The sequence below is a fragment of the Anthonomus grandis genome, chromosome 22 (assembly GCF_022605725.1).
Source record: "Anthonomus grandis grandis chromosome 22, icAntGran1.3, whole genome shotgun sequence".
Lineage (NCBI taxonomy): Eukaryota > Metazoa > Arthropoda > Insecta > Coleoptera > Curculionidae > Anthonomus > Anthonomus grandis.
The window spans coordinates 28,281,270-28,308,685 of record NC_065567.1 but is presented as its reverse complement, the minus strand read 5'-3'; the positions used below and the strand labels follow the sequence as shown (position 1 = coordinate 28,308,685).

Below are 27,416 nucleotides of genomic sequence, written 5' to 3'. Positions count from 1 at the left end.
CATAACTCCCTTAGTTTTTCTCGAAACTTATTATAACCCGGTGTTTTCGTGTTGTAGGTGATGGGATCAAGCCGCTGGTATAGTTAGTTGAAATTCGAAAAAAATCAATTTTTGGTGAAAAATTCGATACGGGGGGGTATACCCTAAAAATGAAAAATCCCGAACTTTGGAGGTCCATATCTCGGCTTCTATGGGCACTATCGGGATAATTCCAACGGTTTTGACTTAGTTTCGTCCTTCTGAATCCAACGAGACCATCCGCAAGGTCGTAGCTCCCATATTAGCTGAGATCTCGCATTTTTGTGGCCCATTTTTGGGCTCAAAAACGGGGTCGAAAATTGACTTTTTTCCGAATTTTCAAAGTGCTATAATTCCACTTGTTCTGGTCGAATTTCGTTATAATCCGGTGTTTTCGTAATGTAGGTGATGGGAATAAGCCCCTGATAGGGGTCTCTATAGCTATTTTCGGGTTTAAAGAAAATCGATTTTTCGCATTTTCAAAGTGCTATAACTCCCTTAGTTTTTCTCGAAACTCATTATAACCCGGTGTTTTCGTGTTGTAGGTGATGGGAACAAGCCGCTGGTATAGTTAGTTCAAATTCGAAAAAAATCAATTTTTGGTGAAAAATTCGATACGGGGGGGTATACCCTAAAAATGAGAAATCCCAAACTTTGGAGGTCTATATCTCGGCTTCTATGGGCCCTATCGGGAAAATTCCAACGGTTTTGACTTAGTTTCGTCCTTCTGAATCCAACGAGACCACCCGCAAGGTCGTAGCTCCCATATTAGCTGAGATCTCGAATTTTTGTAGCCCATTTTTGGGCTCAAAAACGGGGTCGAAAATTGACTTTTTTCCGAATTTTCAAAGTGCTATAATTCCACTTGTTCTGGTCGAATTCCGTTATAATCCGGTGTTTTCGTAATGTAGGTGATGGGAATAAGCCCCTGATAGGGGTTTCTATAGCTATTTTCGGGTTTAAAGAAAATCGATTTTTCGCATTTTCAAAGTGCTATAACTCCCTTAGTTTTTCTCGAAACTCATTATAACCCGGTGTTTTCGTGTTGTAGGTGATGGGAACAAGCCGCTGGTATAGTTAGTTCAAATTCGAAAAAAATCAATTTTTGGTGAAAAATTCGATACGGGGGGGTATACCCTAAAAATGAGAAATCCCAAACTTTGGAGGTCTATATCTCGGCTTCTATGGGCCCTATCGGGAAAATTCCAACGGTTTTGACTTAGTTTCGCCCTTCTGAATCCAACGAGACCATCCGCAAGGTCGTAGCTCCCATAATAGCTGAGATCTCGCATTTTTAGGACCCATTTTTGGGCTCAAAAACGTGGTCGAAAATTGACTTTTTTCCGAATTTTCAAAGTGCTATAATTCCACTTGTTCTGGTCGAATTTCGTTATAATCCGGTGTTTTCGTGATGTAGGTGATGGGAATAAGCCGCTGATAGGGATTTCTATAGCGATTTTCGAGTTTAAAGAAAATCGATTTTTCGCATTTTCAAAGTGCCATAACTCCCTTAGTTTTTCTCGAAACTTATTATAACCCGGTGTTTTCGTGTTGTAGGTGATGGGATCAAGCCGCTGGTATAGTTAGTTGAAATTCGAAAAAAATCAATTTTTGGTGAAAAATTCGATACGGGGGGGTATACCCTAAAAATGAAAAATCCCGAACTTTGGAGGTCCATATCTCGGCTTCTATGGGCACTATCGGGATAATTCCAACGGTTTTGACTTAGTTTCGTCCTTCTGAATCCAACGAGACCATCCGCAAGGTCGTAGCTCCCATATTAGCTGAGATCTCGCATTTTTGTGGCCCATTTTTGGGCTCAAAAACGGGGTCGAAAATTGACTTTTTTCCGAATTTTCAAAGTGCTATAATTCCACTTGTTCTGGTCGAATTTCGTTATAATCCGGTGTTTTCGTGATGTAGGTGATGGGAATAAGCCGCTGATAGGGATTTCTATAGCGATTTTCGAGTTTAAAGAAAATCGATTTTTCGCATTTTCAAAGTGCCATAACTCCCTTAGTTTTTCTCGAAACTTATTATAACCCGGTGTTTTCGTGTTGTAGGTGATGGGATCAAGCCGCTGGTATAGTTAGTTGAAATTCGAAAAAAATCAATTTTTGGTGAAAAATTCGATACGGGGGGGTATACCCTAAAAATGAAAAATCCCGAACTTTGGAGGTCTATATCTCGGCTTCTATGGGCCCTATCGGGAAAATTCCAACGGTTTTGACTTAGTTTCGCCCTTCTGAATCCAACGAGACCATCCGCAAGGTCGTAGCTCCTATATTAGCTGAGATCTCGCATTTTTGTAGCCCATTTTTGGGCTCAAAAACGGGGTCGAAAATTGACTTTTTTCCGAATTTTCAAAGTGCTATAATTCCACTTGTTCTGGTCGAATTCCGTTATAATCCGGTGTTTTCGTAATGTAGGTGATGGGAATAAGCCCCTGATAGGGGTTTCTATAGCTATTTTCGGGTTTAAAGAAAATCGATTTTTCGCATTTTCAAAGTGCTATAACTCCCTTAGTTTTTCTCGAAACTCATTATAACCCGGTGTTTTCGTGTTGTAGGTGATGGGAACAAGCCGCTGGTATAGTTAGTTCAAATTCGAAAAAAATCAATTTTTGGTGAAAAATTCGATACGGGGGGGTATACCCTAAAAATGAGAAATCCCAAACTTTGGAGGTCCATATCTCGGCTTCTATGGGCCCTATCGGGAAAATTCCAACGGTTTTGACTTAGTTTCGCCCTTCTGAATCCAACGAGACCATCCGCAAGGTCGTAGCTCCTATATTAGCTGAGATCTCGCATTTTTGTAGCCCATTTTTGGGCTCAAAAACGGGGTCGAAAATTGACTTTTTTCCGAATTTTCAAAGTGCTATAATTCCACTTGTTCTGGTCGAATTCCGTTATAATCCGGTGTTTTCGTAATGTAGGTGATGGGAATAAGCCCCTGATAGGGGTTTCTATAGCTATTTTCGGGTTTAAAGAAAATCGATTTTTCGCATTTTCAAAGTGCTATAACTCCCTTAGTTTTTCTCGAAACTCATTATAACCCGGTGTTTTCGTGTTGTAGGTGATGGGAACAAGCCGCTGGTATAGTTAGTTCAAATTCGAAAAAAATCAATTTTTGGTGAAAAATTCGATACGGGGGGGTATACCCTAAAAATGAGAAATCCCAAACTTTGGAGGTCTATATCTCGGCTTCTATGGGCCCTATCGGGAAAATTCCAACGGTTTTGACTTAGTTTCGCCCTTCTGAATCCAACGAGACCATCCGCAAGGTCGTAGCTCCCATAATAGCTGAGATCTCGCATTTTTAGGACCCATTTTTGGGCTCAAAAACGTGGTCGAAAATTGACTTTTTTCCGAATTTTCAAAGTGCTATAATTCCACTTGTTCTGGTCGAATTTCGTTATAATCCGGTGTTTTCGTGATGTAGGTGATGGGAATAAGCCGCTGATAGGGATTTCTATAGCGATTTTCGAGTTTAAAGAAAATCGATTTTTCGCATTTTCAAAGTGCCATAACTCCCTTAGTTTTTCTCGAAACTTATTATAACCCGGTGTTTTCGTGTTGTAGGTGATGGGATCAAGCCGCTGGTATAGTTAGTTGAAATTCGAAAAAAATCAATTTTTGGTGAAAAATTCGATACGGGGGGGTATACCCTAAAAATGAAAAATCCCGAACTTTGGAGGTCCATATCTCGGCTTCTATGGGCACTATCGGGATAATTCCAACGGTTTTGACTTAGTTTCGTCCTTCTGAATCCAACGAGACCATCCGCAAGGTCGTAGCTCCCATATTAGCTGAGATCTCGCATTTTTGTGGCCCATTTTTGGGCTCAAAAACGGGGTCGAAAATTGACTTTTTTCCGAATTTTCAAAGTGCTATAATTCCACTTGTTCTGGTCGAATTTCGTTATAATCCGGTGTTTTCGTGATGTAGGTGATGGGAATAAGCCGCTGATAGGGATTTCTATAGCGATTTTCGAGTTTAAAGAAAATCGATTTTTCGCATTTTCAAAGTGCCATAACTCCCTTAGTTTTTCTCGAAACTCATTATAACCCGGTGTTTTCGTGTTGTAGGTGATGGGATCAAGCCGCTGGTATAGTTAGTTGAAATTCGAAAAAAAAAAATTCTGAAAAAAATCGATTCGTGTGGGTATACCCGAAAAAGCAAAAAAAACCCAAACTTTGAAGGCCATGTTATTTTGCTGCCAAAATATTCTATGCCAATAATTATATTTATTGTATGGTTTTTTTTATTTTTAGTTCCTCCAAGTATAATAGACAGAGAGACAAGTGCAGATATGGTAGTTTTAGAGGCAACTAATGTGAGTTTAGTATGTAAGGCGACCGGATATCCGGAACCGTATGTCATGTGGAGAAGGGAGGATGGAGAAGACATACGTCATAATGGAGAGAATGGTAACCAAGCAATCCATATTTTTGGCATGCCAGTAGACCACGTTAGTAACATATTTAGTGTTTTATTGTGAATATTTATTTTACTTTGAGGTTCTTTATTTAATTTGCAGTTAACGTGGTCGATGGTGAGATATTGTTTATAACAAAAGTGAGCCGACTACACATGGGAGTTTATTTATGTATTGCATCAAATGGTGTCCCACCGTCAATTAGTAAGAGAATACAACTTAAAGTACAATGTAAGTAAATAATTCTTTGATCATAACTTCTTCAGATTTCCAATTCAATCTCTCGTTATACTTGCCAAGTATAAATTAAGCTTTAACAATATAGAAACTGTATTCCAACGTTACATGCGAGGGAATATATCTGCTAACAATAGAATAGACGTACTGCTGCTACAGCAACTACACTCTATTTTATAGCCATTTGTTTTGTGTTGTCCCGAAGGGATGCTAAAGTCACTTTCGGGGGGCATTTATGGCCCCAAAAAAGAATTATTATGGCGTTTGTTTAGATATCGCTCGTCCAATACAACGACAAATTTATTATAAGAAATTGCTAATCAGATCCATTAAAGTTATGCATAAGATTTTTGTTACTGTTATTAAGATGAACAGTTTGAGGTAAATTTAGGTACTTGCGGTGTAAACGATGATGTGCAATTAGTTAAGAGAAATTTTCACGGCTCATATACAATTTTAGATCGTTACGTGTGGTCTACGTAGCGTGCAGATGGCCGTTGTTCCCCATTATGGGAGCAAACGGGAGGGAGTAAGTTGTTGGAACTGGAAAAGTTTTCCAATGCATCAGAGAAGGAGGGAGGGAGGGAGGGTGAGGGCGAAGGGAGGAATGGGCGGGAAGGGAGAATAAAACAGACCATTGTTTTCCGGGACACGCGGGATAATATTAGTTAAACAGCATGTTTAGCCGGGGAACTTCTTTGTGTCTTTATTGCTCTTTAACAAAGACTGTCGCTGCTGGGTAAGTTCATTTTAATGTTAAATTGTGCAAGAAACTTTACGCCGCAATACCGTTGAGTGGCTTATGCTAATGCATGTTTGTATATTTATTTTGATTTATCATTCAGTCATTCATTCGTTTTTACTATTCGTTTTCCAATTGAACTATAGGACTGTTTATTGAGGTGTGTTATGTAAAGTCTAAAAGTTATTTAAATTGAAAAATCCTTGATTAATCAAGGATATTTATTAGGTTTTTATTAAGAAGTTATGCTAAAGAGGTATTATTCTTAGGGTTAGGTGTAAATTAAATTTAAAAAATTAGACAAATTGTTCCTTTAAGAGGTGCTAATATTTATGGGGGTGATTCCTGGACTCATTTTAGGAAAAAAAGTTTTTATGAACATATGCAATGCTAAAAAGTGATTGAGAATTTTAAAAATAATTTTTATTTTCAGGAAAAGTAGTGACGTAGTATTTTTTCACTAAAAATATTCAATAGAAGACCTGTAGGGACGCCACTGATAGAGAAAATATTTTTTTTGTACATCAGAGAAATGCGTCTTGATGCATAGAATACATGCACATAAAAATATCTGCAATATTGCTTAAGTTATTATAAATTAACTGATTTTTTTTGAAAACTTTAACAGCCTCTATCTCAAAAGTTAAGACGTTTAGGACATATGTTTATAGGAACTTTTTTTCTTAAAATGGGTCCAGGAATCACATGGCATGTCTTTAAGGAACACCCTGTATATAGGCGAGTATTTACCGTTAGTGTTTTTACCTGTTTTGTGGTTTTTATTTAAATATTATTGATCAAAAATGACACGTTTGCGCGATAAAAAAATGCCAAAGAAATTTTTTTGGGGCGATTTTGGCTATTTAAAACCGAATAATTTTAAGGCTACAAACGAGTGAAGCAAGGGCATTAACAATTGTTAAAACAACCGATTGAACTATAAAGGAACGTTAAATAAATTGGGTTAATTTCATTAGTCAAAAGTAAACAAACTATTACTCAGGGTAAAAATCAACATCGTGGCTTACAAAAAAAAATGAAACTCTTTAATTTGAAAAGTTCGTTCGCCGAACGTAAAAAAGTTCAGTAACTGGCTTTCAAGGAAATTATACACTTGGTAAATATATCAACAAAAAGTGTTCTCGTCTTGGAAACTTTCTGACTGCCACGATTTTCAGCACTTTTAAGGTCATTAATTAAGGTCGTAAATAGTTACAATAATGTTTCATGCAAAAAAAAAATCACCATTGGTATGTGTAAGATTCAAAACCCTCAAGAGTAAATTCCGGGTTATTACGCCAAAATTGATTAGTATTTTTATAAAAAATTGTATGGCATACTCAGAAGCTAAATTAATACCTAAATTTCTTAACTTATTTGATTAGATGCCTATTTCAAAGCTTTTCAAATAAATGCACAAAAAGTGAAAAAAAAAACGATTTTTCATAACTTGTCTAGTTAAATTGATTAGCCACTTAATGAAATCTGTTCTGTAAAATACGAAACTTCTCAACTGCCTGGAATAAAATAAAAATTTAAATGTACCGAATAAAGACACATATGGTGCATTAAATATACGCAGCAAAAAAGTGTTTTCAAAACTAATTTCTATTAAATTAATGGCCCTAAACATGTACAAGATGCAGAATCCTCAAGAGTGAAAAAAAGTACCCAACGAGGCAAATAACAGTTAAAAAGTTTCATGGCTACTTAACGAAAATATGAGGTTGTTAAACGAAGGTTAACCCCAGATAGGATCGTAACAGGGAGAATGTGCTCCCCGGCTGCATCATCCAACTTTTATTAGACCGCACGACAAATATGACCTGATTATCGCATCGTATAATGTGATTAGAACATTTATATCCATCGTCGAGCGGCAGACAATACATCCCCGAGCCGTTATGACACTTTCCAAACTTAAGGGTAGGACTACAGAGTTACAGCCACTTGAATCACGGAACATCGTAGTATCGGTAATCCGCCCTGTTCCGTCGTGTCTTCTACGAGCAGATTTGTGAACGAGGAACGCGCAAAGGTGCAATCAGGATTTTCAAATGGGAACATCCGAGCCTATGCTTTTCAACCCTTCAATTAACATAAAAAGACGTTTTTAGTTAAGCGACGGAATTAGGAGTATGGTAATTTAAAGGAGCATATTTTATTTGTAACGGCACATTTTATGTTCAGTTAATTCAGTTTTCAATTTTTTCCCTATTGTTTACCTACCTATCCGAGACCCCCCTATGTTTTGTCTTTTAAAAAAATGTCTTGCATTGGCTTCAGGATGAGAAGCGTGTGATGCAAATTTTTACATTGGTCCAGCACATGCTGAAGACCATTTTAAAATATCTTAAGAACTTTTACGCTTATGAGGCAAAATGTCTGCCCATATCAATTAAGGTCCATGGAGGTATGTATCAATGACTTAGGGTAAGTCTAGGAGTTTATAATTTAAGAAGACGTTTTGTATCTCTGAATTAAAGGTGAAACATGGGTCCAGCGAATGCTGAGCATCATTTTAATATATGTTAAGAACTTTGGAGTGTTTGCTTATATCATTAAAAGACATATAAGGTTCATGGAGGTGTGTCTCGATGACTCCAGTGACACTCCAGGAATTCTTAACTTAATCATGAATTTATAGCTGTTAATAAATTCGTTAATTAATTAGTTCAAGAATTTGAGTCATAATTTTAATTATTAAAGTGCCTGAAACTTACAGCTCGACTGCCTGGAATTGAAAAATAATTTATTTTGTAACGTAATTAATAAATTCATTAATTAATTATTCCAGGAATTTGAGTCACAATTTTAATTAAAGTGCCCGAAATTTACAGCTCGACTGCCTGGAATTGTAAAATCATTTAAATTGAAACGTCATCAATAAATTAATTATTCCAGGCATTTGAGGCATAATTTTAATTGAAGTGCCTGAAATCTACAAGTTGACTGCCTGGACTTGGAAAATAATTTAAACGTTTGTAACGTCATTAATAAATTCATTAATTAATTATTGCAGGCATTTGAGTCATAATTTTAATTAAAATGCCTAAAACTTACAGCTCGACTGCCTGGAATTGTAAATTAATTTAAATTGTAACGTCATTGATAATTTAATTAATTAATTATTCCAGGCATTTGAGTTAATTTTAATTAAAATGCCTAAAATTTACAGCTCTACTACCTGGAATTGTAAAATAATTTAAAGGTTTGTAACGTCATTAATAAATTCATTAATTAATTATTCCAGGAATTTGAGTCACAATTTTAATTAAAGTGCCCGAAATTTACAGCTTGACTGCCTGGAATTGTAAAATCATTTAAATTGAAACGTCATCAATAATTTAATTATTCCAGGCATTTGAGGCATAATTTTAATTGAAGTGCCTGAAATCTACAACTTGACTGCCTGGACTTGGAAAATAATTTAAACGTTTGTAACGTTTAAATTATTTTCAACGTTTGTAACGTTTGTATTTAGTACGTAATAATATAACATAATAAATATTTAGTTTATATAATCCTTACCATGGGTAAATTCCTCGCGTCCAATTCTACTCTGCACTAGCAAGGCAAAACACCGCCATATTTGCCAAGGATGAATTCATCGATGGGAGAAATTTCGTTTCCCCAACGAATTATAAATAAAATTCTTAAAAGCGTAGACACCAACAAACCTTCTGGACCCGATGGAATTCCAGCCATAATACTAAAACGTTGTCCTTATGTAGACTGTTCACGGCATCGTATAAGCAGGGCCAATTTCCAACAAGCTGGAAAACTGCTCGAGTGCAAGCTGTACCCAAAAAGGGTAAAAAGACGATGCCCTCCAATTATCGCCCGATTGCACTAGTTCCAATAATATCAAAGATTATGGAGAAAGCAGTCAACCAACAACTGTTAAGATATCTGGAATCATCTGGACTAATCAGCGATCATCAATACGGCTTCCGAAAGCTTAGATCCACCGGCGATCTTCTGGCCTACGTCACACACTTGTGGACGGAGGCCATGAAGAACCACGGCGAGTCCCGCTCAGTCGCTCTTGACATTTCCATGGCATGAGGGACTACTAACCAAGCTCTCCACAATCGGCATACAAAACTCGTTATTGAATTGGATCAAAAGTTTTCTTGAATAACGAACAATCCAAGTAGCCGTCGATGGATACCTCTCCGACAAATTTAACATTGACGCTGGAGTCCCTCAAGGATGCATTCTATCCCCCACCCTTTTCTTGATATATATCGACGATTTGCTAGGAACCACTGTCAATCCAATCTACAGCTTTGCGGACGATAGCACACTTATTTCCATATTTAAGTCCACCAAACCAATGACAGCCGCAAGTTCTCAGAATCTTAGGCAGCAACAAGTAGCTTCAACCAACAACGATATTAGAGCAATCTTGGAGTGGGGCGGTAATAATTTGGTCAATTTTAACGCTAAAAAAACGCAGGCTGCAGTATTTACGATGAAGATTAACCTTGGTGGCCCGGAGCTGGTTATGGCAGGGAAAACATTGCCAATGAATTCATTTTTACATCTTCTAGGAGTCGAGGTCACCAACAGTGTGTCCTGGCATGACCACGTTGCCGAGGTCGCCAGGGCGGCTTCCAAAAAACTCGGAGTGCTTTTCAAAACGAAAAAACTGTATACACCAGAACAGCTGCTGACCCTTTATAGGGCTCAAATACGCCCTTCCCTCGAGTATTGCTCGCATGTCTGGAGCTCTGCACCCAAGCTGGATTCTATACAGAAGAGAGCTATTCGGCTTATAGACAAACCATAACTGACAAAGAGTCTGGATAGTCTGGAGCACAGGAGAAAGGTGGCTGGTCTCTGTTTATTCTACCGTTATTATCACGGTACGTGCTCCTCTGAGCTGGCAGGCCTGATTCCACTCAGGGCTGTTCTGGCAAGAAGGACGCGTCTAGCAGTTGCGGCTCATCAACATCGAGTCCACCTGCCTACCCCAAGGACGTCGCTGTATTGTGGAACGGGCTTCCATTTCACATATTTCCCGACGCATTCAACCTACAGCGATTCAAGATAAATTCCCACAAATATCGTCGCACCACCACTCAAAGAGTGACATAGGACTTTCCTCTTGTGCTTGTGTTAACCATTAAAAAAAAAATATATATATATAGAGAATTTAGTTACAGACTTTTAGGAAGTTCTAGTTAGAAGAGAAATTTTTGATTTTTAAGCATTTTAATACATTTTCTGAAAAACATTTTTCTGTCAAAAAATTATTAATTTTTTTCAATATTTGCAAATATTTTGAGAAATGCTGATATAGGTGTCTAAAAAAATAAATTATATAATCTAACTTTAAATTTTCAAAAATTTCCATTAAAAAAAGCTTAAGTTATGATAATTTTTTATTTTTTGGGACAAAAATTCTTTTATTATGAATTATTATTTTATATATATTTTAAAAACGTTGAAATAAGCATTTTATCAAATGATGTACAGAACATAATTACAACTGTCTAAAAAGTGCCAATGATTAATATTTAAGTGATGAGCATTTTTATAAAACGCTGATGTAATATGTGTCTTATCAAATAATATCAAGAACCTAAATAAAAACTTTTAAGAATTTCCAATGAGTCATTTTCAATTTATAAGCATTTTAAAACTTATTTTTTTCCAAAAAAACCTTACTCAAATCCACCAACCAGAATGAAGACGGGTGCCGAATCCCATAGCGGAATGTCCAAATGCCTCTTGAAAATCTTAGTCTTCGTTTTTACGGAGAGAAGCAAAAAAGAGAGTCAATTTAACACCCTCTTATATAAAAAAAAATAAATAAGACAAGCCTTAAATTTTAAAAAAATTACCTATGCAGCCTACGTAAATACTAAACCAACTAATTAAAATAAAGACATGTGCGAAGAGTGTGGTTGCTAATTAAATTTAAATTCCGATTTGAATAATAAAAAAAAATATATCGATGGATCAGTTTGAAAATACGGATATAACTCGGTACAATACGGCTAGATGTCCATAACAAGGCACGCAAATTCAAAACATCCGCAATTTTTCATAACGTAGTATATATCAATCGATCCTGATCGGATCGGTGCTGCTTCATTTTGGTGCATGGGACATATTTACGGTATTATACGGGTATATTTCATGTGCGAGAATAAAGCTCTCACTAAATACCTCCGATATATTAACAACGTACCGAAAAATAAAGCAAATTTAATTAAATTAAAAAACAAAAAATTGCGAAAAACGTGAAACAAGTGACAATATGATGGATTATTTTCATGAAATTGATGGGAAATAATTAAGTGACAATCCGACTCAATTAAAAAAAAAATTAGAGAGTTTCCAGTAGATGTCATTATGAATAAAAACAAATATTCAACTAAGATAAAATATTAAACTCCAAAACCAGCCCTTATCGTGTTAAGCGCAATTTGCTGATAAAGACATTCATAGCTAAGGGCATCCGCGTTGTCACAGTGAATTCCATGGGAAAATCTGTACATGTCACCAGCAATTTGGTTTTCAAATCAAATGCTGGTATAATGGACCAAGCAGCGGTATTAAATTGATTACATTTTGAATATTAATCGTTTTGGACTTTATGGTAATTCTTACAGTCTGTATTGTTTCGTTTATTATTATGACATAATATAAAAAGACTCGGGAATTAAGCGATGCGGTATGAATGACATTTAGTTAAAAACGCATTAGAGGCGTTCATTTAATAAAAAAGCGATTACGGGTACGCCTTCGAAAAAGTTCCGCATAAAAGGGAAGCAGTGCTTTGTTATCTCGTCGGATGTGCACAAAATGCAATTTTGCCTTGTATTACCTTCACTAAATAACCGTCTATTTGTTTTTATAATACGTTAAACGGTTCCGTGTGCTCTCTTTTCAAGGAAATAAATTAAATTACTTATTTGTATAAACAAGCCGGTTTATTTAAAATTATTCGAGCAAAGGGCGTAAATTCAATGGAATGGTAATTTTACTTGAATTTATGTCAAACTTAAAATATCTAACGGGATTTCGTAAGAATATTTTATGATTTACCGGTTTTTTTAAAACCGTTTTGAACATATTGCTCCAAGTAGGAATATTGCCCCCGTTATTTATTACCCCTACATCCATAGACTACAATTTATTATCGCGAGAAAGCATAAAGATTTTGCTTCTAGGAGAATTACTTCTTTTTACGTATTATTATTTTAATGAATGTAATTGATGATTCATAGCGGTGCGCAAGCGTAAACTGGATCTTAAATAAACAGCAGAAATTTCGTTTAAATCCAAAAAGTGATGTTAGTGTTTCACCTTGAACAATTACAATTTACAAAATGTTCAGAACTTAAATATTTCTCAACGGAAATCTTTGAAAATTCTTATTTAGATTATATAAATTATTTCATTATACAGGGTGTCCCGGTTTATGTGGGAAATCTCTCGGATTCAGGTAGAACATCGAAAAATAATACCGAACGTTCCTATAAAAAAAAATCCTACAGGCCTTCTTTACGAAGATACAGCCTCCTAAAGGACGCTGCTAGAAATTGGTTTTTCATAAATTACTTTTAAACTATCTGGTAGAATTTAAACAAAAATTTTAGGTGATGAACACTATTAGGCATCTCTTAAAATACATTTACGTTGTTTACTTTACCAGGGGCGGACTAGGTTGTACACTTTAATGCGTATATTTTTAACACCCTGTATGTTAAAGTCTAAAAAAAATAAATTTGGATACCTTGAACCCTAGGCTAAAAAAAAGGTACTCTTGTTCATTATCGATAAAATGAATCGTTTTGGAAAAAAAAAATAATAAACGAGCCAATTTTTTTTTTTTTGTAATGATTTAAGTACGCTAGTTATTTAAAGAACAGAGAAATTTCGATGTAAGTCATTTAATTTAAAATAATACATATCCTAAAAATTACTTCTACAAAATTATAAAAAAAAACCTATGATGAGTGTATGTTTTTAAATTAAAAACAATTTACAAAAAAATGCCAAAAACCAAAAATGTAAACAAAAGTTAAATTCTTCAATACAAGCAATAAACAATTAATTATTAAAAGCTTCATAAGTAGGTTCGACGTGGGCTTCGTGAACTCTAATACATTCGTGGGCACGACGAATCGAGGACTACTGCACTTGCCACAATAACCCAAGATTGTTTTTTATATTATCACAATGAAATGTAATTCTTTGGAGCAGTTCTTCCCGAGTATCCACTGGGGTGGAATACACCAAGGTTTTGAGGTGACCCCATAGATAAAAATCTAATGGCGTTAGATCGGGAGACCGAGGAGGCCAAGCAACAGGTCCTCCTCTACCTATCCAACGGTTTTCAAAAGTATTATTTAAGTGGTGTCTTACAGCAAGGCTAAAATGGGGTGGGGCTCCATCATGCAAAAAATACATATCTCGGCGGGTTGCAAGGGGTAAATCTTCTAATAAATCTGGAAGATTGTTCTGGAGGAACTCAAACGTGGTGGCAGTTCAAATGGCCCAATCAAAAAATTGCCAATAATTCCTGCCCAGATATTTAATGATTGGAATTGATGTTGATGATGAGAAATAATAGTATCACGAGGATTTTCATCAGCCCATACATGTGAGTTATGTAAGCTTTCAATTCCATTTTTGGTAAACCCTGCTTCATCCGTAAAAAGAATCGTGCTGATAAAGTTAGGGTTATTTCGCTGCTGATCTAACAGCGAGTTTGCGAAGTGTATTCTAGGAGCAAAATCTCTGGGCAGTAGTTCATGCACTTTTTGTAAGTGATATGGGTACAACGGTTGTTCTTGAAGTACCATATGTACAATTGTTTTGGACGAATGAAGCTGAGCGGCTAATTTTCGAGTACTCGTTGTAGGAGTGTCAGCTACAGCGTCTAAAATAGTTTCTTCCAATTACCCTAATACATAAAATAAATACTTTTTATAGACATGGCAATAGCGCAAATTATTTAATTATGATCATGCTAAAGCGATACATAGGCAATTACCAGAAAATGTTCATCAATCACAAGGAAAATTTTCAAAAAGTTGTCATTTACTAAAATTGGCTCTGTAAAAAAAATAATAAATTTAAGACAATTTATACATTTTCGGAAAGAGGATTTAACAGGCTTTCATGTGAAATTAAAAAGTACAGGGTGTTACATTTAAAATTTTTGAGAAATCGACCTTTGAAAATCATTTTTTTCCTTCTATTTCAGGTAAATTTTGAAACTTGGCAACAATATTGATGAAGTTCTGTAAAAACCGCACTTTGTTGTCTTTTTCGTTCTCGACTTATAAAGTATATATAAGAAAAGCAGCAGCAGCTAAATACCATATTTTCTTAAGAAAGTATTCCCGATGCCCTGTTAACACGATAAGGGATTTTCGAGTAAGAACCAAAAGAGTGGAAGTAGTAAAGTAAATCGGTTCTTTATACACCCCGAGCCCATTTTATGAAAGTACAGTTCCGCAAGGGTTTCGCAAAACTCGATTTATTAAAAACTTTGCCTTTTTACCCCCGGAATTCGCTTCTCACTTAAAGAGTGCTCCCCCTCACTGCCATTTTTGTCAAGCTGATTTTTATTGATGACATCACCTTTATTTACGAACAACAGCAGATAACCCCCTCCCCCCATAGGGGGTGAGCCTTAAGGGCTCCCCGCCGGATACTACTATAACAGGCAAAATTCTCATTTACCCAAAATAACTTTGCATAAAATAAATGTAAAACCGTCACATCGCTACGCTATTTCGTTAATACTCTATTTAAGGCGTTGTTGGTAATCTCGGATGCTTTAACTTATTGGGTGTCTACTAAATATCTTGCCCCTGGGTTAAATTAAGTCGAATTAGTCACATCGACGTATCGATCAGTGAACTTCTGGAGTTTGTGGGAATAACTTCGTAACGTAACGCATTGTCTAGGGAAGATGCCAGATATAAATGTCCTAATCAAATTATACGATGCAATAATTTACTCATAATCTGATGAGTCAACTTAGGACTTGATCGATCTAAGTTAGTAACGTTTGATATTAGGGGTGCCACTTTGAAAAATCACCCTCATTAAGAGGAAAAGTATTGTTTGTATTTCCGCTCTTTTATTGGTCCTTGAATTGAAGTTTTACCGCCTTTTCTTTGTCCATTAGTGCACGAGTTACACAAATGTATATGAATTTATTTACTTCATCCTATATGTCAAATTAAATATTAATTTAGTTAAATTTTTGTTTGGATTCATATTGATTTTCAAATGTAATTTGTAATGTTCTTTTTCTATTGACGGTATTGACTATATGTTAATCCAAATGAGTTTTAAATTGTAGCTGTATAAGTTTGTTTCAAGTGAATGTCATTTATGGATATTCATGCATTTAATGGAATTTGTTTGGGTAAATTGAGGCAAATTTTTATTTTATTATTACGGCTTGAATCATTGTAAAATTGCACTCTTTTTACCTAAGAAAAATATGATAACATTATCATTTGTTTTATAAAAAAGTAACAAGAGTTTGCAAAAATCCCATTCCGCTAACGTTAAAAATAACGTAAGCCTTTCACTGAAAATAATTTATAATTTCTCTAGTTTACGGGCTATATAATTTGTAACAAATTAAGATTGTCTAAGAAAGATATTGAAAATAACCGTTATAAGATTTAGAATATAATTGAAAATAATAATAAGAATACATAAAGATGTCACCAGTACTTCATATTTAAAGAGTTCATTATATCAAATATAACCTCTAAAACCTAGATCCTATTATTTCAGTTCTTTACATTGTGAGTAATTCGTATGCCTAACAATAATTAATGAATTCATTGTTTAAGAGTTAATTAATTTTTCCGCTTGCATTGCATTTTATTATTTCATTACTACATTTCACAATAAGGTCTTCCTACTACCTATACGTAATTTAAATCACTGTACATAATAAACATTATTTCGTTACAACCGTAAACGTGTCCCGGCTTTTATATCAGTGTTCATGCTGAAAAATTAATGAATTATTTTACTTCTACCGAATTTATTTTTCCATTATAAAATAATGAATTATTTAAAGTTTTCTTTCGTAATTTAAATAACTGTACATGACATGCATCATTTTGTTACGATAGTAAACGAGTCGTGGCTCTCGTATGAGTTGTCATGCTGAGAAATTAATGAACTTTTTTCTCCTGAAAGTTAATAATTTCTTCAGCTTTCATTGCATTGTATTTTTTTCTTACTATATAAATTAGGTTTTTCTTCCAAAGTTTAAATGTGTAGTTGTACCTATCAAGCATCAGTTCATTAAGATCGTAAATGATTCACGGCTTTCATATAAGTTTTTACAGCATAAAAAAATTAATGAATTCTTTAGCTTCTACTGAACTTAATTTCAAATTTTTTTTTTGATAATTTAAATGACTGTACATTAAGCATTTCATTACGATCATAAACGAGTCATAGATCTCGTGTAAGTTTTGATACCTAAAAATTAATGAATTTTTTCTCCTGAAAGTTAATGATTTCTTCAGCTTTCATTGCATTGCATTTTTTTCTAACTATATAAAATATTTTAAAATTAGGTTTTTCTTCTGTAGTTTAAATAATTGTATGTGATAAACATCAGTTCATTACAATAGTGAATAATTTGTGTAAGCTCTTATGTGAGTTTTTATAGCCTAGAAATTAATGAATTTTTTGGCCTTATTTCATTTCTCCATTACTACATGCGTCATTTCAAAATTAGGTTTTTCTTATGTAGTTGTACCTAACAAGTTCATTACGATCGTAAATGATTCACGGCTTTCATAAGAGTTTTTAAGGCGTCAGAAAATTAATGAAGTTTTGCCTGAAAATTAAGAACAATGAATGTAATGAACCAATGAATTCTTTAGCTTCTACTGAACATCATTTCGCCATTACTATATTCAACGTTTAAAATTTTTTTTTATGTAATTTAAATGACTGTACATTTAGCATTTCATTACGGTCATAAACGAGTCATAGATCTCGTGTAAGTTTTGATAACTAAAAATTGATGAATTTTTTCTCCTGAAAGTTAATGATTTCTTCAGCTTTCATTGCATTGCATTTTTTTCTAACTATATAAAATATTTTAAAATTAGGTTTTTCTTCTGTAGTTTAAATAATTGTATGTGATAAACATCAGTTCATTACAATAGTGAATAATTCGTGTAAGCTTTTATGTGAGTTTTTATAGCCTAAAAATTAATGAATTTTTCGGCCTTATTTCATTTCTTCATTACTACATGTATCATTTCTATAGTCATGGATTTCATGTAACTTTTCATGTCTAAAAATTATTAAATTAATGATTTATTCCTTCATTACAACATGAACCATTTCAAAATTTAGTTTTTCTTATGTAGTTGTACCTAACAAGTTCATTAAGATCGTAAATGATTCACGGCTTTCATATGAGTTTTTCCAGCGTAAAAAAATTAATGAACCTTTGCCTGAAAGTTAATGAATTCTTTAGCTTCTACTGAACATCATATCTCCATTACTATATTTAAGGGTTTAAAATAATTTTTTTATGATAATTTAAATGACTGTACTTTTAGCATTTCATTAAGATCGTAAACGAGTAATATATCTCATGTAAGTTTTGATGCCTAAAAATTAATGATTTTTTTCTCTTGAAAATTAATGATTTCTTCAGCTTTCATTGCATTGTATTTTTTTTTAACTATACAAACTAGGTTTTCCTTTCAAAGTTTAAATTATTATATGTGACAAACGTCAGTTCATTACAATAGTGAATAATTCGTGTAAGCTCTTATGTGAGTTTTTATAGCCTAGAAATTAATGAATTTTTTGGCCTTATTTCATTTCTCCATTAATACATGCATCATTTCTATAGTCATGAACTTCATGTAACTTTTCATGCCTAAAAATTATTAAATTAATGAGTGCTAATGAATTTTATTCCTTCATTACAACATGAATAATTTCAAAATTAAGTTTTTCTTATGTAGTTGTAACTAACAAGCATTAGTTCATTAAGATCGTAAATGATTCACGACTTTTATATGAGTTTTTACAGCGTCAAAAAATTATTGAACTTTTACCTAAAAATTAATGAATTTTTAGACCTTTTCAAGGTATTTCATGCTGCCATTAGAAACTTTTAAATTATACATTCTTATAAGAAGATTCGTTTCATTAATTTCTTCTATGATGTTTTGTTCAAAAAATGAGAAAATATTAATTTTTCCTAGTCTTTAACGCTGTGCACTTCTCAACCACTTTAGCTTTTGAGTTGTATTTAAGGTCAATCCTATGACTTTAATATTCACACGTTTCAGCACTCATCAGGCCATCTTCAAATCTCTACAATGAATAATTTACAATTTAAAAAAAAATTATATATTTAATTTATAAGTTAAAAAGAAACTGATTTTTTCCTCCTTTGCACTCTACTATTTTTTTCTTATTTGTATTTTAAAATTTTAATAATTATTTTTTTTTCATTATCATAATCACTTAGAATTCTAAATAACTTCAAAGCGAAAATCCTATATTTAACAAAATCTCACTCCATTTAATTTCAAACGTTTTGGTTTCCTCACCCCATCATCATCAGGTTGATACTTGTCTCTATCTGGCACCCTATTTTCACTCTAAATTTGCATCTTCGTGTATTAACGACGATTCATGGCTCTCATAATATGAGTTTTTAGGCGTAAAAATTAATGAACTTCTTCACTTCTACCACATTTCATTATTATATTACGACATGAATTATTTTAAAATTAAGTTGCTCTTGCGTAATTTAAATTGCTATACATGACAAACATCATTTTATTAACATAGTAAACGAGTCGTGGCTCTCAAGTGGATTTTCATGACAAGGAATTAATGAATTTTTGGACCTTTTTAACAAATTATGCATTCTTCCATTATACACTTTTTTTATTTGACGTTATGGGCATAATAATGAAAATATTTATTAAAAAAAAATCACTTTATTCAAAAAATTTTTTTTTCAACTCCCTGTATATTTTTTAAAAAACGCTAAAATAAGTGTCTTATCATTTTAATGGAAGAATATTTGTGCCATGTTTCAAGGGTATAACTTTCTTGGTTTTTGAGTTATGGGCATGTTGATGAAAATTTTTATGAAAAAAAATCATTTGACTAAAAAAAAATTTTTTTTTCAACTCCCTGTACATTTTTCAAAAAACGCTAAAATAGGTGTCTTATCATTTTAATGGAAGAATATTTGTGCCAAGTTTCAAGGGTACAACTTTCTTGGTTTTTGAGTTATGAACATGTTGATGAAAATTTTTATGAGAAAAAAATTACTTGACTCAAATTTTTTTTTTCAACACCCTGTATATTTTTCAAAAAACGCTTAAATAGGTATCTAATCATTTAAATGGAAGAATATTTGTACCAATTTTCAAGGGTACAACTTTTTCGGTTTTTGAGTTATGGGCATGTTGATGAAAATTTTTAAGAAAAAAAATCACTTTACTCAAAAATTTTTTTTTCAACTCCCTGTACATTTTTTAAAAAACGCTGAGATAGGTGTCTAATCATTTTAAAGGAAGAATCTTTGTGCCAAGTTTCAAGAGTACAACTTTTTTGGTTTTTGAGTTATAGGCATGTTGATGAAAATTTTTATGAAAAAAAATCATTTGACTGAAAAAAATTTTTTTTTCAACTCCTTGTACATTTTTCAAAAAACGCTGAGATAGGTGTCTAATCATTTTAAAGGAAGCATATTTGTGCCAAGTTTCCAGAGTACAACTTTCTTGATTTTTGAGTTATGGGCATGTTGATGAAAATATTTATTAAAAAAAAATCACTTTACTCAAAAAAATTTTTTTTTCAACTCCCTGTACATTTTTTAAAAAACGCTGAAATAGGTATCCAATCATTTTAATAGAAGAATATTTGTGCCAAGTTTCAAGGGTACAACTTTCTCGGTTTTTGAGTTAAAGGCATGTTGATGAAAAATTTTAAGAAAAAAAATCACTTGACTGAAAAAAAAATTTTTTTTCAACTCCCTGTACATTTTTCAAAAAACGCTAAAATAGGTGTGTAATCATTTTAATGGAAGAATATTTGTGCAAATTTTCAACTCTCTAACTCTCTTGGTTTTTGAGTTATGGCATGTTGATGAAAATTTTTAAGAAAAAAAATCACTTGATTCAAAAAAAAATGTCTTTCAACTCCCTGTAAAAAATAATAAAAAATTAGTTTATCCATGTCTCATGAGCCACTCTAATATTTGAGTTGTATTTATGGTCATCTCTAAAATCTCAATATTTAAGACGTTCCGCTTTACATCAGGTCATGCTTAAACCACTACAATCAATGTACGCTTTTATAGGTTATTTAATTAAAAAAAAAAGAGATACAACATCGCATGCCTTTACAATTTATCATAGTAAAAAGAGATACGAAGTGCCCCTTAAAATTTCAAATATGCTCGAAAGTCCTTAAGTAAAAACCTAAAATTTCACTTTTCCTCCTCTAAATGCTTCATTTTAAATGCATCAATTTTCATAAACTATCATCAGATTGATATTTTCAAACATTCTTTGAAAAATGAGCGCAAATTAACTTAATAAAAGCAAAAAAAAAATTATTTCTGTTGATATACAATGAAAAAAAATAATTAAAGATTAATTTTCATTAAAGACACAAAGGAAAAATGAAATGAATCAATGAAAAAGGGAATAATTCCTGAGAGAAATCCTCCAAACCGGAAACTTTTAAAACATAGAAGGGTAATAAATCAGTTAAGTGACAATCGAAGGGAGCCAACTATTTGTGTTCAAATACCTTTGTGTTCACTGACCCTAATCCAGAAGAATAGAAAGGCGATATCCCGCCAGAAATTGTGGCGGTTATCTTGTCACCTTTCGCATCCCCCCGATTTTTTTCCCTTAAGTTAAATCAAGGGTCGCAAGGGAAAAGGGGTGGAGGGCAGGGGAGGAGGGTGTCCCTTTGTAAGCGTAACATTTTGACTTCGTTGCAGTTCCTCCGATGCTGTCTATACCCAATCAACTAGAGGGCGCTTACATCGGTCAAGATGTCACATTAGAGTGCCGGACAGAAGCATTTCCAACATCGATCAATTACTGGACGACCGAACGAGGAGATATGATTATCTCCGGTAGTAAGTATTGTCCTTATTTCTTCTTCTTATGACCACGGTGCTGCTTGTTAAATCCGAATATCCCCCTCGATTTTTCCGAAGTTGTATGTATATATGCTTCTCGCCATACGGAAAAATAACATACGTATTACGTCTTTTTAGTGTCTGGAGCGAGAGAACTTCCGTTACTTTCAATAAAATTGTGTATTTTTATTGAGGGGGGGAGTTTGTGTCGTCCGGGTTATTTAATTTTAAGTTAAAAGTTTCTTATTGGGCATTATAAAATAATATTCGTGTGTTATTTAATCACAATATTGACACAAAATTTAGAACCAGTTATATAGGATAAATCATTCATATTGCACGAAAAAATTTCCTAAAAAACCTATGTCTGAAGATGTTTCCCTGCAGAGATATAGGGCGTTGAATTTTTAATTTCATTTTAAATTTTTTTGAATAATTTTAAAGTAAACGAGAACAACCATTAAAATTATGAACCTAGATAATGAAAAGTTGTCTAGAGGTAAAAAAAATTGTTTTTTTTCTAAACTTAAATGAATTATTAAAAAAAACTGAATTTTTAATAGAATATTTAAAATAGAGTTTTTTTAGAGAAAAAAAGATAGAGGTTTTATGAAAAACGTATAGATACAAAAGCTAAAGATTTTTTTATTACTTATAATTTTCCTAAAAAGCATTTTTTCACAGGCAATTATTTTCTACACAAAAAAATGTTTTTTAATAAGCCTACTCTTAGCCCCCCACCCACCCCACACAACTTACCAGTAAGAAATTGTTTTCAAAAATCATTGTTTTCCAAAATAATACGCATGAATAACAGTTAGTTTCGTCGTTAATATTTAATCTAATAACATAGTTTATTTATTTAAATTTAATATAATTATATATGTATATGTATATTAATATAAAAATAATGCTATTAGATTGAATATTGTATACGAAAAACGGTGATTTTTCAAAGAAAAATTCTTACTGGGCCCATGTTTGGGGTGGGTGGGGGGCTAAGGGTTGTATTAATAAAAAAACAATATTTTTGCAGAAAATATATATGCAATATTTAAATAAATAACACGGTTTATTTAAATTTGATATAATTTCAGGTATAAATATTTAGCATAAAAACAGCGTTTTTAGATGGGATAATATGGATGAAAACCAGTGATTTTTCAGAAGAGTTTCATCAAATATTCGAGTTTAGAAACTAGATATGTAAATCTTGTGTCTTTTGTAAATAGAATATTATATGATATACGTATATTCTACAGTTTAATAAATATATATTGACTATACAGTGTGGCCATTTGAAAACGAAACAGAGCCTATTTTGGGTCCCTCAGAACATTTGCGAAAACATCCTTGGACCTGTCAATTTTGTGATTCAAGGGGGAACCATTTTTTTGCTAGTTTGCTAGCGGGGGTGACAAGGGCCCCCAAAATTTTAAATGGAACGGGGGGGTCGAGTGATACCTTATTTTGAAGGTATTTTTATGTGGATTATAACCCTAAAGTTTTAAATCGTTACTATTTGCCTAGTCGATACAGGGGCTAATAAAAGTTATAAAAAAATGTTAAAAAGTATAATTTTAAATAAAGGGTTTAAAGACAAAATCAATCCAGTAAATGTTCAAAATGGTGGCCTTCGACTTCCATACAATAATACAGGTTTTGTTCAAACCTTTCCCGTACATTTTGCAAAATTTCTGGGGCGATTTGACGACATTCATCAATTATTCTTTGTCGCAAATGGTCTAGCGATGTTGGCTGACTAGCATAAATTTTAGTTTTTAAATGGCCCCATAAAAAAAAATCTAACGGGCTTAAGTCCGGGGAACGAGGAGGCCATTCAATAGCTCCTCGTCTTCCAATCCATTGTCCTGGAAACGTTTGGTCCAAATATTGACATAGTGGGGTAGCGCCCCATCTTGCTGAAATACTAGACGATTTTCCAAGTACTCGTTGTTATTTTCTAGTATCTCCACTAATGCTGGATAAATTATATTTTCTAATAACTCCAGGTACATCTCTCCTGTTAAATTGCCAGGTAAAAAAAGGGGCCTACGATATGTTTACCAAAAATGCCAGCCCAAACATTTAATTTTTCAGGATGTTGTGTATGCACCTCACGAAATATTTAGGGATTTGAATCAGCCCAATAGCGACAGTTGTGACGATTCATAGTACCGTTTAGGAAAAAGGAGCATTCGTCAGAAAAACATACATTAAATAAAAAGTGTGGATCATTGTTCAGATATAGTTTCACAAAATTGTACTCGCTTATCAAAATCGTCTTCGTTTAGTTCTTGTACGAGATGAAACTTGTTTTTTTTTAATATCATCTGAATGCTGCTTCTCTTAATACCAGACACCGTTGATCCTTGTGCTCAGTGTAGGATATTGCACAATATGGCCTAAAATAGCTACTTCTGAAGTTTCATTTACCACTGGATTATCCATTTCGCGCTTTTTATTAGCCACAGACCCAGTTTCCCTAAATTTTTGAACCAATTCCAAAATGTACTTGCGATGGACCTGTCGATTAGGGTGTTGTAGTGTGTTAAAGAGCTGGGCAGTTCTATTAGCATTTACATTGTTCACAAAAAAAAAGAGAAATTATTTCAACTCTTTCAGCAAGTGAATACACCATTATCACACTCAGTGTTGTAACTAACTAACTTTAAAGAGCTAGTTGTTTGGCACACTATGATCTGACAGCAGTAATTGACAACCACTATTAAACTTCAAAAACCAAGAGTTCCCTTGCAGAATTGTCATAAATACCTACGGGTATTAAAAAAAAATAACAGAAAGTACGGTTCACGATGTAGGAGAACAAAATTTTTTGTATTTATTTAACTGCTAAATTTACAAGCATTTTTTTTCATAAAAAATGTTGACATGTTTTTGTAACTTTTATTAGCCCCTGTATTGACAAGACAAATAGTAACGATTTAAAACTTTGGGGTTATAATCCACATAAAAATATTTTTATTAAAATTTTGGGGGCCCTTGTCACCCCCGCTAGCAAACTAGCAAAAAAATGGTTCCCCCTTGAATCAAAAATTGACGGGTCCGAGGATTTTTTCGCAAATGTTCTGAGGGGTTTTCAAATGGACACCCTGTATATGGTTGATAAATATACCAAAACCAAAAATTAGTGAAAAGCAGTACAAAATATTATTGGAATTTTGTACAATTTAAACATTTGTACTAAAAAGGTTTTGTGCCTGGTTAAAAGAGGCCTTACATAACCATGCAATTTCTCAGTTGTCACAATTTTTACATTTAAATTAAAGAACTTGAGAAATTTTTTAATAATCTGACAAAAAGTATTTTCAATATAGAAAACTGAAATGCGTCCCTTTACGATCATTTTGTTAAAGTTTCATAAGCATTTTTATCAAAATTTTGATGTTTCTTATTTTTTTTGTCGATTTTTTTATACTCTTTACCAATATTTATTTGTTAATTTATTTTGTGCCAAAAATTTAATTTTATACCATTTTTATAATTCACGACTCATTTTTTTTTAAATATTATACTTAAAAAACTGTTTATTTATCAAAATAACATTAATAATCAAAAAAATAAGCACTTTTTCACATAAAATCATGAAAAGCGCCTCTTTACGAGCATTATTCAGGACTCTATCAAAATTTTCCTAGTTACTTGTTATGTTTCTCAAATTTCTTATCTAGTCATAATTTATTTTGTTTTTTTATTTTTCTTTTAATTTCTCTCCTCTGCTACTATATAAAATTCTGCTAATAAAAAAATAAATAGTTTTTTACAGAAAATCAAAAATTACCATTGGCCTAGTAATGAATAAAAGGCATTAAAAAAATGTTGGACTATTATATTTATTTATGGAATCCATTTACAAAAGTGTTACATAGCATACCCATACAAACATTTATATACAGATACAAAACTATCTATAAATCAATGAAAGGTGTAGATGAGTTAATTAATTAAAGCCCCTATGAAATAATATTTTTAAACTGCCTCTGCCTACGAGTCAAAAAGGCTTATCTGTCCTGACAGACCATTAACACGTCGAGCCATTCGTGTAATTGGCTCATTAATACCATAATTGGTACGGTGGAATGGGACTGAAAATATTTCTGATTGTCTATTCAATCTGGAAGGCACCCTAAGTTTATAAAGAGACAATAACTCGGGACAATCTATAGTAGCATTTAAAACATAAGTCGAGTAATGTTCTTCGTGACTCTAATGTGGGTAAGTTCAGGTTATCCCTGACCCACTGATAGTAATACTTTTTTAGTAATTTTTTCAATCTGCTCAATGTAGCAGTTATATGACGGGGACCACACAATTGAGCCATACTCCAAGATGGGCCTAACAAGAGAGCAATAAAAGTAAACAAAGACAAATCAGTTGTAGACCTTTGGATAAAACCCAGCATTTTCATTGCCCTACCAGTCACCTGATTGATGTGACTTTTAAAAGACAACCTGGAGTCAATAAATTCGCAAGTCAGAAACCTCGATTTTGACACCAATTGCTACATTATTTATTTTATAAAGAAAAGCAATAGGGTTTCTTTGCTTAGAAAAAGTAATCTTATGGCCCTTATTGATATTAAGGGACATTCAATTCAAGTGGCACCAATCAAAGAATAAATTGAGGTCTTTTTGCAGGAGCACAGCATCGGAAAGGGATGTGATAGGCCTAAATAGCTTCACATCATCAGCAAACATTATCACACGACAATTTTCAAGTTTCCAAACTAAATCAATCAAAAAGAGGCAAAACAAAATAGGGCCTGAATGAGAGCGTACCTCCAAGATTAACAATCTGGGTTCTACCCCTGATGAAACCCGAGATCCACTGAAGAAGAGGCCCCACAATACCTAAAGCCCTAAGCTTCTGCAAGAGCACCCCATGGTTAACCCTATTAAAAGCCTTGGAAAAATCTGAAGTCCCTTCTCCAAGCAGCGGTAGAGGTAATTGACATACAGCACCAAATTAGCATCAGTAGATCTGCCTTTTATAAATCCGAATTGCTCAGGATTAAATGAAGATTTAAAACTCCAGGCAAGCATATCACTGACCAGGCAGTCAAGCAGCTTTGGCAACTCAGATTGGTTACACACAGCCTGATAATTGGAAATTTCATTTCTACTATCAGGTTTAAAAATGGGTTTTAGAAAACTTCTCTTCCAGAGAGTGGGATAAGAACCAGTACCTAGAGATTTGTTAAAAATGAACAGTATTGGTTTCGTAAGAACACAAACACATTTCTTTAGGAAGAATGCCGGAATCTCATCTGGTCCAGTGCAGAGCTTATTCTTAGAGGAAGTAATAACCTCATAAGCATACTGCGTTGATTTATCAAAATCAAAAGATGGTATGTCATTGACTTGCTCATCCGAATAAACGGATGAAAAGTATTCTGCAAACATATCTGCAGTATCCGAGATATTCATACTAATCCTGTTATTGTATGTCAATCTGGAGGGAAGGCTAAAACCAGTTCTTTTATTTCGAATATATGACCAGAAGTACCTCGGATTGCTAGCGAGATTCATTTCCACCTTATTAATATATTGTTGATAGCACAACTCTCTTAAGTACTCACATTGATGTCTCAAAAATACAAATTCATCATATTAATATCATAGTTTAACATCATATTTAAAGATCAGTGAGAAACAGTACAACATATTAATGGAATATTGTATCATTTTTAATTGTGTGTGGACCATTAAGGAATTTAAAACTTTCGATTTAAATTCAAAAATTGTGACTGAGAAATTACGTGGTCCTTGCTATAGTACAATTCAAAAAACCCGTGCAAACTAA

The 27,416-nt window shown here is 33.3% G+C and overlaps 1 protein-coding gene across 1 annotated transcript in view; it reads left to right on the top strand.

The window, feature by feature from the left end:
- Nucleotides 1–27,416, top strand: part of LOC126748283 (lachesin-like) — a 114,633-nt gene that overhangs the window by 75,846 nt on the left and 11,371 nt on the right. The window contains exons 5-7 of the mRNA XM_050457402.1: nucleotides 4,292–4,447; nucleotides 4,558–4,686; nucleotides 21,450–21,590. Of these exons, the coding sequence (XP_050313359.1) occupies nucleotides 4,292–4,447; nucleotides 4,558–4,686; nucleotides 21,450–21,590 (426 nt within the window). The remainder of the gene's footprint in view (nucleotides 1–4,291; nucleotides 4,448–4,557; nucleotides 4,687–21,449; nucleotides 21,591–27,416) is intronic.